Below are 17,012 nucleotides of genomic sequence, written 5' to 3'. Positions count from 1 at the left end.
TTTGATACTCATATCACATAATGGCTATCTTTAAAAAATTAGGCTCTCTTTCTCTCTCTATATATATGTTGCAAATTTGGTTAAAAATGCCAAAAAGGACAGTTTAATTTTGTGCAGCAGGTTAACCACCAACTTTAGCCCAGCTTCTGCTTAACTAGTAATCCAAAAACAGATGTGAGTAGATAAACGGGTACCACTTTTAAAAGTGGGGAGATATTAAGGCACCCATAAGGAAAAATGCTGGTGATTCAATCAAGGATGAAAGAAAGATGGAGGACAGAGCAATAGCACCCCCCTCCCAAATGGGGCCAGAATTGAGCACAACTTCCAAGACGCCAAAGATGGGAAAGCCTATATCTACCTCTATCTATGTACAGTGTCTGTCTTGATAGTGTATAACGACATTGAATGTTTGCCCTATATGTATTCTGTAATCTGTTCTGAGTCCCCTTCAGAGTGAGAATGGCAGAATATAAATGCTGTAAATAAATAAATAAAGTACATTCATGCTCAAGAGGTTTGAATTGCATGATCTCATGTTAAAATGTCATCAAGATTTCCTCCCATCCTTAGTCTCATCAAATGCCATAGGATCTGCCAGCTTTCAGGAACAGTTTTACGAGAAGAGAAAGGACTCTTGTTGCCTTGTTGTGTCAGGACCTCTGCCAACATATGAGACGCTTCGTGTTCCAAGATAATGCCCAAATGTAGCATTTTTTTAAAAAAAAAAATTAAATGACTCCAGCTACATCATGAATTGCTGGCATACCATTTTGTTTTCTTCTTGAACAAATACTTAATGTTTGATAACATTCTTCTGAGTCAGTGATTTCAGTTTCTAGGTCACACCAGCATGTATCACATTGTGCATAGGAGAACTAAATGAAGCTTACGCCCTGCAAGCACAGATGCTTGTTCCTGGCTGCCGCTACTGGTGGTGCCACTGCCACAGACCCAGAGCTGACTGGAGCTCATGAATGGATGACAGAGTTCCAAGAGACCAGCTTTCTGACCCATTTATTGTTTGACTGATCTGTGTTGGGGTGTTGCTCTCTTCCAGCATTGTGCACAATATATATAAGAGGGACAGTCAGCTAGCTATACCTCCTATATCCATAATCTTTTGTCTCTGCCCATTCCTCTCTAACTGCATGCTTTTTATCAGAATCAGCCTTGGATAAATATAATAAACATGCCTCACCACCTAGTGCTAGTAGGTTTAAGAAAGCATGCAAATCTGAAATAAAAAGTAAAGTGGAAGCTGGTGAAAGAAAACAATATTTCCTGGATACATTTTAGAAAAAGCCTTGTGAGATACACATGTATTGAATATTTCTGTACGATGTGTTATCAGAATCCAAATGGAAGTGGTTAATTTGTTGAACTTGTCCAGTGTGTGATTTGTTGGACTTGCTCAGTGTTGTAATGAAGCTTCCTGGTACATATAATGTAACTTTGAAGCTGTGCTGGGAATTCGAAGAACTCTTGGGTTCAGATGGGTGGAGCTTAGCTTTCTTGGAAAGTGGTTGGCTATTCTGTACAGATGACTTTCCTCCCCTCTAAGCCAAACAAATACTTGTTGTAAATGAATGCTGCCAGTACAGTATTTACTTTTGTCATTTCTTGGATGACCTAAACTTACTACTCCACCCCTTTAACTCACAAAAAGATGTATTGACATAGTGGCTGTTCTTCTTGTTGCCTTAAAAGTGGCAAATTAAAAAACTGCAGGAACCACCTGTTGAGCTTTGCTGTTCCCATTTTCCTTTGAGTATAAAACAAGAATATGGCCAGGAAAAGTTATGTTTATCCATAGCCCACAATGTGCATTAGTTGGAATTGATGACAAATATTTTAAATGTCACTCTGCTGCTTGTTCCTCTATCCTACATGAAATTAAGAGCAGTTCTGCAAGTAGAACAATTAAATTAACCAGGACCTTTTCTTTAGAAGGAAAGCCTTTAATGTTGTTTGCGATTACTTGTCTGAGTGCATTTGTATGAGCATAATAACTAAAGTTAGGTCCTATACAGAATGACATAATGGCTTGAATAAATGGAGGCTTATGTACAAGAGAACTCTGTTATCTAAATATTAGCTTAGTCTCTCACTCCAGTGTTGTAAGACACCCAGTTCATGTGTGTGTGTTACTTTACAACTTTACTTGTGCAATATCAACTAGTGCCCTCTTCTCCTCTTTTCCTCCATGAAATTCCTTTTCCTGTCCCCCCTCCATGCTGAACAACACATTTAAATGAAAGAAGCATTTTGTGTTTACTTGGCCATCATGGACCACAGGTAATACCGGCACCATCACCAAGAAGCAAGACAAATAACGTATTGGCTATTTTTGGCTGGAAACCTGTTGTATTTCCATGCCAGTGTAAATTACATTGATGCAACAAAAAGAAAAAGACCCTTATTGCAGCCTCTGTGGAGGAAGCAAGACCTGCAAGAAAGCGGCTGTGTTGAATTGGCACATTTTCTCTGCCACCGCTATACGACACTGGGAAGAAGTGCTAATGCCAGCCTAGCAACAAAATCCCAGCCTCTATCTCAGAAGTTGTTTGACCTGTCCTCCAAACAGACTGCATATTTATCTTCTTAGATTTGGCTTCATGGATTAACAGCAGGCAGCACCTCTTCTAAAGAATTTCAAAACACATACATACGAGCATAAAACACTACCTTGTTTTTTCAAAAACTCCAATTTGTCCCAGCAAAATTATACTGAAGCCAATAGCAGAACCTCTTTATTCTGCTTTGGTCAGACCTCACCTGGAAGACAGTATCCAGTTCTGGGCACCACATTTCAAGACAGATTTTGATAAGTTGGAAGATGTGCAGAGAAGCGTGACCGAAATGCTCAAAAGTCTACAAACCAAGCCCCAGGAGGAGTAGCTGAGGGAGCTGGGATATTTAGCCTCGAGAAAAGAAGGCTGAGAGGGGACATGGTTGCCATGCTTAAATATTTGAAAGGACGTCACAGTGTGGAGGGGCAAGCTTGTTTTCTGCTGCTCTGAATACTAGGACATGGAACAACGGATTCAAATTGGGAACTCAGACTTGGCCATGGTGGTCCACATTCTCGTCACATCTAGGCTAGATTATTGCAAGGCGCTCTACATGTTGTTGCTTTTGAAGACTGTTCAGAAGCTTTAAACAGTCCAAAGAGAGGCAGCCAAGCTAATAACTGGGGTGGCATACAAGGGAGCACTCAACTCCCATGTTACGTCAGCTCCACTGTTTGCCAGTTTGCTACCGAGCACAATTCAAAGTGCTGGCTTTGGCCTATAAAGCCCCAAATGGCCCCAGTCCAATTTATCTGTCCGAATGCATCTCCCTCTATGAGATTAAGATCCTCTGTGAGGCCCTGCTCTCTGTCCCACCCCTGTCAGAGGTGCGACTGGCAGGGATGAGAGACAGGGCCTTCTCAGTGAGATTAGAGCAGCCCCTTCCCTCCTGTCCTTCAAAAGGATGATAGAAACTTGACTGTGGGACCAAGCCTTTGGAACAGTGCAGTAAGGCAGCAATAGGAAACCTTATGCCAACTAGATTTGATGTGGATGACTGAGTCCATTTAAACAATGTTTAAGGTCGAGATACATGATTTTAATGCTTATGTATGTACAAGATCTATTTATGTCCAGTATTGAGTGTTTGCCATTTATATGTTGCACTCCACCCTGACTCCCCTTCGGGATTGAGAAGGGTGGAATATAAATGTTTTAAATAAATACATTGCAAAAAAAATTTATTTAAACGATAGGAAAATTTGCTGCTTCGGAGGGTGGTAAAGTCTCCTACTCTTGAGGTTTCTAAACAACAGCTGGATGTAGAGAGTAATTTGATTGTGTATTCCTGTATTCCTGCATGGCTGGGGATTGGACTGGATGGTCTCTTCCAACTCTTCTATGAGAACCTAGCCATATCTGCTTAGTCCCACCCCCTCCTGCCCCATGCATGCTTTTCTACTTTCCTTTTCCCCCCTACAGATTAGGTAAACAATCTTTAAGGTTGGGTCTTGCTTCTCCCATATGCTTCATAAGCAAGGCTTCTTGAAGTGTCAGGCATCACTTCTACTCTAAGTGGGAAAGTCAGCCCTTCCCCAATCCCATACGATCTAGACACAGATCAAGATAGCACTTCACTTTGCTCCAGCTTTTCTTTAAGTAGATGCTTCTCCTTCTTTAATTCCTTCCGTATAGTCATTTTGTTTCTGACTCTACACTACAGAAGTGATTTTGCCAAAAACTCCCATTTCCAAGCTTTCTCTGACAATTGTGGCTGTCACAATGTATTGCCTCTCTGACAAAATCAGAGCTCTGAGTCACCAGCTAGAACATGAGTGTTCATGTTGAACAGCTTATCACAATATTTCTCCAGAATCATTGGCGAAGGAGGTGTGGTGAGAGTGCCTTTTTAAAAATTGCATCAGCATTTTGGCAGAGTTATCAAGCCTGCAGAATAGCTTTTATTTTAACATAGGCAGCACACGTGCCGCTTAAAATAACATGGAAGTGATACGTGGGCATGCATCAGACCCTCACACCTGAGTATTTTTAAATGATATGAATCACATTTTATATATGTACATCCTTCACAGTTGAGAGGGTGCTTGTTTCTGTTGAATGTGGATGATGTCTGATGTGTTTCAATCAGACAGGCTAAGAAAAGATTAGAAGCGAAGTTATATAAATTCCTTTTTCTTAAAACAATTATATTGTAAGGAATAATAATCATAGGATTTTTGAAAAGCATGTTTTGTATTGTATAAGATTTCTTCCAGTAATGTTCTCTACTTGTTGATTTTGGTGTGAGATAATTAATGGAGTGGCACCTAATAGAACAATAGGTGGGCAGGGATCTTTCTCTGAAGTTTTTACAGCCTAAGGACTAAGGATGAATAAAAAGATGGAGGTGAAGGTGTAAACATAGGATGACATTAAAAGATGGAAGTGAAGGTACCCCCCTCCCCTCCAAATCCATGTTTAGTTCAGTTGGGCTTCTTTTTATGGAGATGAGAAGAGGTTTTTGGTGCAAAGTTGTTGTTTTTTTGAGGAAATATATGAAGGGAGAGAGACAGAGGGAGAGACACAGAGAGAGAGATGGCATTGTGGCAGCGTTCTAGTATGTAGTACCGGGCAGAAACATCAGCAAAATTAATTCATAAGAAAAGACTGTATCATACGAACAAAGGAGATGCTGTACTGGATGAGAACAACTGCAGCATTCTGTTCTCGTGGTAGCCATCCTGATGCATATGGAAAGCCCACAACTAGGTCATGAATGCACTAGCCCCATTTTATTAGTGTTCCCCAGTACTTGGTATTCAAGAACAGATGTTTGAGGGGACAGTGGTTTCACTGATTGGCTGCTATGGAAGGGAAGCCTTGTCAACTTGGCATTAAATAGATCAGTGGTTCTCAACCTGTGGGTCCCCAGGTGTTTTGGCCTACAACTCCCAGAAATCCCAGCCAGTTTACCAGCTATTCTGGGAGTTCAAGGCCAAAACATCTGGGAATCCACAGGTTGTGAAAAACCACTGAACTAGATGCAGGCTTTGAGTAAAGTTCACTGGTATTTACAGTGAATGAAGGATATCAACTCCCTTGATACTTTGGGTTCCTTTGAGTAATGTGATGTACATTATGTCTGTTCTGCTCATTCACAGCCAGAATGCTCCTGTACTTCTGTCACAGGAAATGTACAGCCTTTGCATTTACCAACTCATACCCAAATGTACTGTTGTATTTTGCAAGTTGTATTTGGAGGGCAGGAGTGTTTACATTTTATGCATATGCTATTATTATTAATTAATGTGCGTTTCAACAGATGAATATATATTTGGCACAGGAACGTTCCTCCTTGATCGGCTCCAATGCAGAATTCAATATTTCATGTTCATGCACTCTTGAGCGCAGAAGTTGTATTGGTACAGCTGCATTTGGAGGTAGCCCTGCCCATTGTAGAAGTCAGTATTCCTTGAGACAAAGTCATATTTACAACTTGGACCATGCCAGATGTGATAAGCTGCAGGGTGTCCTTTGTGGATATTGTAGTAGAGGAAGGATTACTACTAGGCCTGGGCGGTTTCATTTCGTTAATTCGTAATTCGTTAATAATTCGTTAATTTTTTCAATTACAAAACGATAACGAACCATTCTGGAGCAATTATTTAAAAAAACGAATTTTTAAATACGTTTTGTAAATGCTTCGTATTTCGTTATTGTATTCGTTTCGTTATTGTTCTGAGGTCGTTTCGTTATTATTTCCGCATGTCTGGGCCAGTTTTATGGTTTAATTAGTGAAAAAAAATTATAATATCACACCAACAGTCAAGAACAGAGGGAGAGGGAAGCTTCAGAAGTTTTTGGAGGTTTTTTAGCGTATTTCGCGGTCGCGTCCGCCATTAACGAATTGATTCGTTATTGTTTCGGAAATTGATTCGTTAATTTTTTACCATTTACGAAATTTCATAAATATCGAACTTTTTAAAAGGAAAATTTTGTAATTATTTTAAATATCGAAACAAAAAAAAACCCAAATACAAATCGATTTTAGAAACAAATTTTTGCGTTGTTACCCAGGCCTAATTACTACCACTCGTTAGCATTCTTTATCTAATCTGTGTGTTTATTTTGCTCTGTTAGAATTGTAATACAATGGTTGCTGATGACACAATAAATAAATAAATCTACACATTATAAATACAGCCAGATAATTTTGAGGTGAATCTTTCATTTCCAGTTTCCTTTAAGCTTATATAAAAAGAGAGAACTCAGCATGTTTGCCAAGTTGCCCACTTCCTGGATGAAGCCAGCCTTCAAATTAAATGAAAATCCGTTTCCTATTCAGTAGGTTGAACAAGAGGTAGTTTCAGAGGTAGTCAGTTGCCTGTACAAAATGTACAGTTAACCAACTAAAACTTTATTATCTGGAATATGACTTCTTAAGAATATGTTAACAAAGCAGCTTTCAGGCATGCAAGTCACCTGGACTTTTTTTTTTAATGTCAGGAGCAACTTGAGAAACTGCAAGTCGCTTCTGGTGTGAGAGAATTGGCTGTCTGCAAGGGCATTACCCAGGGGATGTCCAGATGTATTTGATGCTTTACCATCCTTGTGGGAGGCTTCTCTCATGTCCTCGCATGGAGAGCTGGAGCTGACAGAGGGAGCGCAACCCGCTCTCCCCGAATTCAAACCGCTGACCTGTCAGTCAGCAATCCTGCCTGCACAAGGGTTTAACCCATTGCGCCACTAGGGGCTCCACTTGGACCTATATACCATTGCTTAGTTTGTCCTTTTTAAAGAGTCTCCCCCACTCAAAAGCAAAGATATTAAGGGATATCACAAGTCTCAGAGGGAGGAATAAACACATCAGGACTCCTGCAATTGTTTGGAAATTTCCCCCAAAATATACTGTAAGAACCATAATACCATATTCCTCTCCGGGCCATTTTAGAATAAACAACATTTTCAACAAGCAATAACTGAGAGATGAATGGAAGAAAGGTTTCTCTTGGGCCAAAAAAAAGCCCAGAGAAAGCCAACCACATGTTGGAATGGCTTCCCACCACCCCTGGAGAAAATGGGGACAGACAAAAAAAAAAAACAGTTTGTGGGAGCAGCCCTCCAAGTTCCTCTGGAGAGCCAATGCAGCCCCTTAACCTCAAGATTTCCAAGCCTTATCATGTGCCCTCCCAGTGATTTAATACAAAGTTGTATACAGCTGAGCCATGGGAACTGAAGGGAAAATGTAGAGAAAATTAGCCCTCAGCATGTAGAAAGGGCATCCTTTTTGTTGGAGTTGTGTCCTACCTATGAGGTGTGTGTACATGTTATGTAACTATAATTGTAAGCCGTGCAGTAACGGGCATATGGAAGTTGGCTCATATCATCAATCTAAATGTTGTGCAAAGTGATCATAGATAGATTATTATTCAATGAAAAGGTGGTGATTGTTCTTCAATTTATTTCCTTAGATGTTGTTTATTTTGTCTAATTAATACAAAGCAAACCAGGAACGTGGCAAATCATAAACTTCGCCTGGTTGAACTTTCTGATTTCTTTATTTATTTATTTATTTATTTATTTTTTGCATTTATTGACCGCCCCTCTCAGCCCGAGGGAGAGAGGGGTAGTGAAGCTGGGAAAATAGCTGGTCGTGGCTGCCTTTGCCTATTGGCTCAGATGTCTTTTGATACTTGATTTAGTATGGATAGTTTTCTGCAAGCCTGAAGTCCTCACATGTTAAAAGATCTCCTAGCTGCAGTTGTGCCATTGACACTCAGTATGTCTGTGGTTTTTCCACTTTTGTGGGGGTTCTTCACATAACCCCTGTGCAAGTGGAGGACATACTGTTCTTAAGTTGTGGTAAGATCATTTGTTCATGAATAATTTGAAGGAGGTGAAGATAATTTTGTATTTGCTGTTTTCTTCCAATGGTAGAACCCAAAAATATATGCACATATTTGTTAACATTTTTGCAGATCAGGAACAGCATAAATATGTAAACACAAGCCTGATTTCTCCAAATTTCTTTTTCATTCCAAAATTCAGGAGATAATCCCTTTGAAAATAATTCCAAAACTCAGCACGGTGTTTTGAGTGCTTTCTTTTTGGACGTGAGAGTTCATGGTTCAAGGCTCCTTTCAGCTGTAAACTTTCTGGATGAGCTTCAACTTTCTCTCTCTGTCCCACCTCACAGAATTATTGAGAGGATAAAAGTCAGGAAGAGGAGAGCTTTGTATATGGGTTTGAGCTATCATTTTTAATCAAAAATAAAAATAAAAATTGGGTTTATGTGGTGGTAATATTTGAAGCACCACTTCTGTGACTGCCAGCAGTTATGGCATTTAATAGTCCTCAGTGTAGAATCACTTTTAGGGCCGTTCCAGACAAGCTCTATATCCCAGGATCTGATCCCAGGTTTTCTGCTTTAAACTGGATTATATGAGTCCACACTGCCAGATAATCTGGGATATATAGAAAATCTGGGATGAGATCCTGGGGTATTGGGCCTGTCTGGAAGGACCCTAGATGGCGTGGGAAACTAAAATGATGCTTTCTAGATTCAGCCACTTGTTACTGATTGGAATAGTGTGGGTGACTAAGTTAAAGAGAGGGGACAGCATAGATATTAGGAAGATGCATTGTTGAATAACTGCTCAAGGATGTTGCATGTCCTGCCTCTCCTCCACTAGTATTATATTAGACAAATTTATGAGTGAGATTATGGAACAGAATTGCTGACCAATCTTTCTTGAGTTCTCTCAGGGTTATGGCCTTAATTCTTCTATGCTGTATTTTATTGCATGACAAAAGAAGGACAATAGATTGTGTTACAGCTTTCACTTTTACAGGGAGAGTTTACATCAGCATTTAACATCAGGGGGTATATGCTCTGCTGCATATATTGCGCTTTGTGTTCTAGTGCCATCCACTATTCCATGATAGCTTCTGTGAGTTATTCTTTTTGAGAAGACAAAAAATGCCAGGAAATAGATAGGTCATGCAGAAGAGCCTCTTCTTCTCTTACGTTTTGTGTGGCCCATATTTCAAAGGAAAAAACCAAGGAACAGGGTCATATCAGCCCAAAGAGAGGAACCCTGGAGAAAGAGCTTGCAAATCATCAAACAATTTCAGCAGCTCCAAAAAATTATCCTAATAGGGAGTAGAGTAGAGGGCACCCTGTGCAATTCTGATTTTAAAGAAGCATGAGATAGAGAAATTGAAATTGAGAGCTGGTCTGGTTAACACACAACATGAAGGTCACCCCAAAAGAGCTCGAGCTTTCCTTAGGAACACTCTTTTTATGAATCCTTTCCTAGATCTTTGGCTCTCATCTCCCCCCCCCCCCCACACACACACACACACACTCACACACACTATTTGTGTATACCATGCAGCTATAAAAAGACATGAGGGCATAGAAAAATCTTGAAAAAAATCAGAAAGAATGGGTTTCCCCAACCCTCCCTAAAATACATTCTTTTCCAAAAAATGATTATAATATGAATGGATAGAGAGAGGGGGGGAGAGAGATAATATATTTAAGAGAAGTGCTCATATATGTACTCCCTCCATTTTATTTTGAAAAATTGTGTAGTAACTAGACATTTCTCTAAGACAGTCATTCCCAACCTGTGGGTCCTCTGGTGTTATGGCCTACAACTCACAGAAATTCCAGCCAGTGTACCACTTGTTAGGATTTCTGGGAGTTGAAGGCCAAAACATCTGGGGACCCACAGGTTAAGAATCACAGCTCTAAGACTATTTATGGTATTTCACATAATATCTTTATTTCCTTTTCTGTTGTTTTTATGAGAAACAATACTTCATTTACTTGGCATCATGGAGGACTAAGGGAGACAGAATAACGATCTTAGTTTTATTGGTGTTTGAATAATAGAATAATAAAGTTGGAAGAGACAAAACAAAGAAGTTACTTACAATTCTGTTCTTGATCTTAACAATTCTGTTCCCAGACTCCCTTCCAGAGCACATGTGAACAACAAAACACAGACAAAATGAGAGTGCACAGAAGTTCTATTGGTATAACTGCAGTTGCCTCACCAGAAACCCCCAGGATGTTTAAAAAAGCATAGATATCTGTGTTTGGCTACGGAAAATGGAGACTGGTAAAAGAAAAGGTCATCCCTGGGTAAACTTGGGAAGAAACCTTGAAGGGCATGAAAAATTTTGAGATCTTCAATTCAAAGGATCTTGGGCATCTTTGGATGCTTTTAATGTGTATGAATACCTAACTGTGGTTGGAGCATATCACAGTTGTAATAAAAGAACATTCCACATAGTTGGTGCCACTCCATTCCACTGAATGCCATGGTTGAACGGGCAATTCCAGGAGGACCTCTCCTCATGACTACAAAGACTGAATGGATCTGTAAGGGAAAGGGCAGTTCAGGTGCCAAGTTTTTTAGGATCTTATAAACTATCAATAATAATGAAACCTTAAACCTAACCTCACAGCAAATGTATACCCAGTTCAATTCTTTCAGTAGAGGTATTTTGAACAACCAGAGGTAGGCTTCATTCAGAAGCTTAGCTGCACCAGCTGCAGTTCCTAGGCTAACCCTATATAGATTACATTGCAGTAGTCATCCTAGAGACAATCAGTGCCTGGAAATTTATTGGGTCTCCATTAATGAAGATTGATGCAAAATTATCCCCAGGCTGTGAATCTGATCCTTAAGAGTGAGCAAAACTCTATCTGTAATTTATAGTCAATTTTCTTTATAGACATTGCAACCATGAATTGGTTTTTGTGTGTGTGTGTGCATGTGCAAACCCCCCAGAATTGACTCCACCACTTGTATAACTCATATTCAAGAAAACATCCCATGAGATGCCTGATCTTTGCTGTTTTAAGAGTAAAATGTAATAAAATAGCATCTGGCTCAGGACCACTTTAGTAGCAGATAATAGCCTCGGCTGCTACCTTGAGGAACATAGATCTGGTTTAAAGTGTATGAGAGTAAATGATTTGGCTTTTCAAAGCATGCTGTTAATGTATCCTTGTTGTACTATGAGTTTAATTTGAAAAAATCTGTGTGGGAGAAATATTTTTATTCTTTCCTCCTTAAATGTTTGTAGGTTGACGGCTTTCTCGTGATTGTTAAATTATTCTTTATAATGAAGAGGAAAGCCCTGCTGTTCCAAAGCAAAATGTTGTGCTCTTGACATCAAAAACCTGGTACTGCCCTTTAAAAAGAAAAATGCATAGTTATGGTAGCTTGTGAACCAAGGAAAGTAGATGAGCTTTCTTTAACACTAGTTTCTTTTCTTTTATTACATTTAGCACATCAGGTCCACCAATTTGGCCGGGAAGCACCTTTTTCAAGAGAAATGGAGCTCTTCTGCAAGGTAGGTCATAGATTCAATTTTCTTGCTTTTCCATCTCCTTCTTCCCTTGTCTTTTTGTCTTGACACTTGTAATTTTCACAAATTTTCCAGAGTGAAGAGGCTGTAATGAATTTTTATTTTTACATACTTGTTTTCTTTTCCTCACTGCTGCGTGTTCATAGCCCACTTGTGAGTTCAAAAGGTTGTGTCACCTGCAAATGTAGTTTTCCTCCTCTTCTTTTCCTCCACCCCATGCATGTTGCTGATTTTGCTTCCTCCCATTTATAGCAAAATTAACAGACTTTTTGTAGGACAACATGTTTGGTAATTTTCACTTTATGTTGATGAAGAAAATAGCGTTGTTCTTTGCTGTGCCAATGCAAGGATCCCTCTTGCAGCATTTGTTTGCCAGTTGTAAAGGAGGGGAAGATGGACAGCAGTTGATATAAAGTTGCCATCTTCCATCGTTTTGAAATCTGTGTTTATATTTTGACTCTGAATTTTCTCTCTGTCGGTGATGTTAATAAAAATTGAAAAATAAGATATCGTATTTGTTTTTTTTTTTTAAAAAAAATGTCAAGGTAATGGCTCTGCATATGTGTTGTCAAACCTGATGATGCGGTGCTTAATTTGTAAAATCATAACGTAATTTGACGTTTAATAGGCTTTTCCTTAATTCCTCCTTATTATCGATCATTTTAGCTTATCCAACATTCTGCTGGCCCGTTTATGTTGGATAAGCAAGATTCTACTGTAATCATAATTAGATAATGTGTGACTATAACTTTGAAATTAGTTCTGATGAAACTTGGAAGCATTTTCATGTTCCCTTGTCTCCTGCTGCATTCCATGCGTGGAAACTTACTTATAAGTTCATTTTGATATATTTCATCTTGTTTGGTTATTGTTATCAATGATGACTCTAGATTTATTGTGTTAAATATGAAACTGCAAATCAAAAATATCTCTGTCTTTACTCTCTAATTTATTCATTTATAAATGATAAATATTGACAAATATGGAAACTCTTGTCAGCTGGCTTTGGCTGCCATGCCATTTGTATGCAGAAAGACTTGTCTTTTTGTGCTTTTCAGAGGTCACATTTTCTAAAAACGTATTTGCGTATATCTGCTATGCATGGTTGACGTTCTGGTTTACATAATACTTTATGGAAAGAAGGATGCTTGAATGAATTGATGCTCAGATTACCTTTTGATCATTCTGCATAGTCTTTATGGTTGTGGAGTAGGATAGAAATTTATAGGACTCGCCCATGGTTGTTGTTTGATTTTAAATTGTTTATATAATATTATTCTTCCCAAAGGTTCATGTTACTTGACAGGTTAAAACAAGCAGCTATCAAAACCTCATTGAAACAATGAAAAAGTGGCATAGCCCAAAAATACACCACAATACATTGTAGTTCTTGTGGATTAGTGTTCAAAAAAGGGTGAATTCTAGCCATTGGTATTTTCTACCATCAAAGTGTCGTATACATAAAAAGAATTGACTATCACTTTGGGGCAACATTAAGGGGAAACCACCTTAGTCTTATGTTTGGTTTTACTTACTTTGCAATTTTCTTGACACTCTGGTTCAATTTTTGTGCCTTCACATATTGGGCACAAAAAGGTTCATTCCAGAGTTAATTGTAAGTAGTGGGAAGGATCAGAAAGAGGAGAAAAAGTTCTTGTTCAAAGTGTAGTAGGAAGTGCCTTACCTCTATATTTATATAATTTATTTTCTTGTGTAATTTACCACTCTAGATGGTACATTACTATCACCAGGATATACAGCAAAGAGGAATGGGTGAAATGAAAACAAGAAAATATGGAAGGTTTTAAAATCTTACAAATAGGTTTCTATGGAATGCCGATATGACCATAGTATGATCAGTAATCTATATTATCTTCTAGTGCAAGGGTCCTCAAACATTTTAAGCCGAGGGCCAGGACACAGTCCCTCAAACTGTTGCAGGGTTGGATTATAATTTGGAAAAAGCATGAATGAATTCCTATGCACACTGCACATACCTTATTTGTAGTGCAAAAAAACCCCACTTAAAAACAATAGAATAATTAAAATGAAGAACGATTTTTAAAAATATATAAACTTATTAGTATTTCAATGGGAAGTGTGGGCCTGCTTTTGGCTGATGAGATAGGATTGTTGTTATTGTTGTGTGCTTTCAAGTCATTTCAGACTTAGGCTGACCCTGAGCGAGGGCTGGGTGAATGACCTTGGAGGGCCGTATCCGGCCCCTGAGCCTTAGTTTGAGGACCCCTGTTCTAGTGTATTGCTGGTGTAATGTCAGTTATCATGCTTACAAAATAATAATATTACAGATTTCTAGATTATTGATCAGAGAAAAATATTCGCTGAGTCTTAAATAACTGCCTTTCATTAGTAGTGGCACCGTACATTGACTGCTTAGAGCTCAGTACATTTATAATATTGATGAAGAGGATTAAAAAAGTTTGTAGTTGCCAACTTCTTGATTAAACTTCTGCTTGGAGTCTTGCTGTTGTTGTTGGTTTCTATTTCAAAAGAAATCAACATGTTTCACGTGTTCTGGATGTGATGGAGAACCTGCACTGAAATATCACAGAAATGTTTATTAAAGCTTTATTCATGTGGATACGTATCTGCAAATAAATCATACTGACTTCAGGGGAACCATTTCCTGCAAGAACGTATATAGTATTGCATTCACTACAAAGGTTTTTATCCACATTTGAATATTAAAATGTTGCTATTTGAGTGACTATTCATCACATGGATCTAAAAACAACTTTTCAGGTAAGAAACCACCAGATTCCAGTAAAATATTTTACTCCTTTCCCCAAGTTGATAATGCAATTGATGTTGACTTTGGTTAGAAGTTTATGTCACTGTAGTACATTCAGCCCTCTTAACTGCATGTTGGTTTGGAACCACCATCCAAAGTTCCTGCTATTTCTCATAGCACACCCATACAGAATTCCTCCAAAGTATTGTCACACATTTAAATGGCAGGTCCAAGATGGGCATTGCTTTATTTTCATATAACATTCCAAGGAAGTGGTAGGCCATGTTGCAGTGATGTGTCTTAAGCAGCTGCCTGAAAGCCAAGCACAGACACAAACACCAGTTAGTTTACTGTAAGAACCTGCTGCCTATCAAAGATGCAAGTGTTAGTTGGAAGTGACACATTTGCATTTTTTCATGTATAATGTAAACATTGCATTAAAAACAGAAGAAATTGGCCTAATGTGAAATGGAGAACTATAGTAAGGCTGCACAAAAACAAAGGGCATTGCTCAATAAAGGGATATCTAGCATGCCATAGAAGGGAATGAATTCTTTGACAAAGAAGGGAGAAAGACAAAGCTATGCCAATTTGGTTCAAGCACACATCATTGCATTTACTTCCTTGTGTCAGAATTTATGTGATAGTATATGCAGGGTTTCTCTGTTTCAACCTCTTTGTAAAGCGAAAAGAAATCACATTCTTAGTGCTTTGGTAGAATGAAGACTCCTGCCAGTTCTCCATGTGGAGGATACTCAGAAATGCATTTTCTTATCCTTAATTATGCTAAATGGGATTTTTCAGTCCTATATCATTTTTTCCAGAAAAAAAAACAAACTTAAGGATTTACTTGAAAAACTGGTGTTGTGATTGGAATTTTCTGTGGCAATCCTGCTTTTTTAGCATGCTTGATCAGTGGCGAAAAATAATGGAAGGGTACTTTAGTCATATCTGGAGAGCCACAGGTTCCTGTCCTCAAAGGCCAGAGATTTAAGAGACGACCAGTTCTTGGCATCACCAATTTGAATTCCCTGGAGTAGAGAGAGATGGTAGGACAGATGCGCAGATTGCTACAAATATCCAGATACGTGGGTGCAAACTTAACTCTATATTCACACGTAACAACAGGATAGTGTGGCTTACTGAAAACCGCCAGCACTATTATGGTGTTTCCTTTAAATTACTAGCACCTTAAGAGATATTCTGTGCAGAAAGCAAAATACTTTTTAGAATGTTTTTCGGAACACAACCTGACTTTTGTTTGCATATCAGATGAATAGAGTATCCTCTGGTAAATTCTTCTGGGCAAAGTTTGCTGCCTTTGTTTACTTTTCCTTGACAACCAATGGGAGTGGTGCAATACTCAGGAGGGCAGGTCAGGGTACACCACAAATGTTAGGTAGAGCTGTGTTTGTTTTGAACTTTGCCAGAAGCCAGGGCTTCTGTGTGAACTGCTCAGAAGAAAAACACCTTTGCTAGTGACATTGTTCCCTGCGAATCCATGCCCAACTCCTTAGCTACAGTTATCTAAAGAAAAACTTAACAAATTATATACTTACATTATGAGAAAGTGGAAGGGATAGTGATGTGTACAAAAATATGAAATATTGCGTTAAAATAACTGAGTTGCTGGGATAAACAATGACTACTTTTCTAAACAGGATTCACTTGCATTAAACATGTGTTTGAAATGTTCTGATTTATAATATCCACAGCATGCCTCTTTATTTGTATTGTGGATAACCGATATAACAAAAATGGTATTTGTATGCTTTAGCTTCTATTTTTTTTTGTTAGTTGTTGGCAAAAATGATAGAAACATTGAACTGTGTTTTGGCAATTTGTCTTGCATTCTTGTGTTGACAGTTCCTTTTTTTCGTCACATATGAGCTCAGGAGTTTGACATTCTTTTTAAAAACTATTTTAGGAAGGGATTGTGGAACAGGGCGATTAGTTATGGCTTACTAGTGTTCAACCTTAGCATGCATGTGGAGATATCTGTGACCCTTCAGATGTTATAATGCAATTTCTATCAACCTGCATCATTTTCTGTGGTGGCTAAGACTAATGGGCCTTGTAGTCCTGACTAAATTTGCAGGGTCACATGTTGATCTGCAGCCTCACTGTTACAACACCATTGCAATGAGAGCGACTGGTCTCGTGAAACCCTCTTATAGTGCCGAGACTTATAGTGCCGAGCAGATGGTGACAACTGGATGGCATATGTTCTGTATCAGAAATTAGAGCTGATGTGGTCTATCCAATGCAATTGGCTGAATCAGCACCCCAAATTACTCAATTGAATCTAAAGTTGACCAAAAACCGATTTGTAACCCCTTTGGTACTAATGTTGGGGAATG

At 38.7% G+C, this 17,012-nt stretch overlaps 1 protein-coding gene across 7 annotated transcripts in view; it reads left to right on the top strand.

The window, feature by feature from the left end:
* Nucleotides 1-17,012, top strand: part of FOXN3 (forkhead box N3) — a 251,710-nt gene that overhangs the window by 154,268 nt on the left and 80,430 nt on the right. For all 7 annotated transcript variants that reach the window (XM_067462955.1, XM_067462958.1, XM_060756931.2 and 4 more), the window contains exon 4: nucleotides 11,821-11,885. In XM_067462955.1, coding sequence (XP_067319056.1) covers nucleotides 11,821-11,885 — 65 coding nt within the window. The remainder of the gene's footprint in view (nucleotides 1-11,820; nucleotides 11,886-17,012) is intronic.

Source organism: Anolis sagrei, chromosome 1 (assembly GCF_037176765.1).
Source record: "Anolis sagrei isolate rAnoSag1 chromosome 1, rAnoSag1.mat, whole genome shotgun sequence".
Taxonomy (NCBI): domain Eukaryota; kingdom Metazoa; phylum Chordata; class Lepidosauria; order Squamata; family Dactyloidae; genus Anolis; species Anolis sagrei.
The sequence above is the reverse complement of the archived record's forward strand: the minus strand, read 5'-3'. Positions and strand labels throughout refer to the sequence as shown.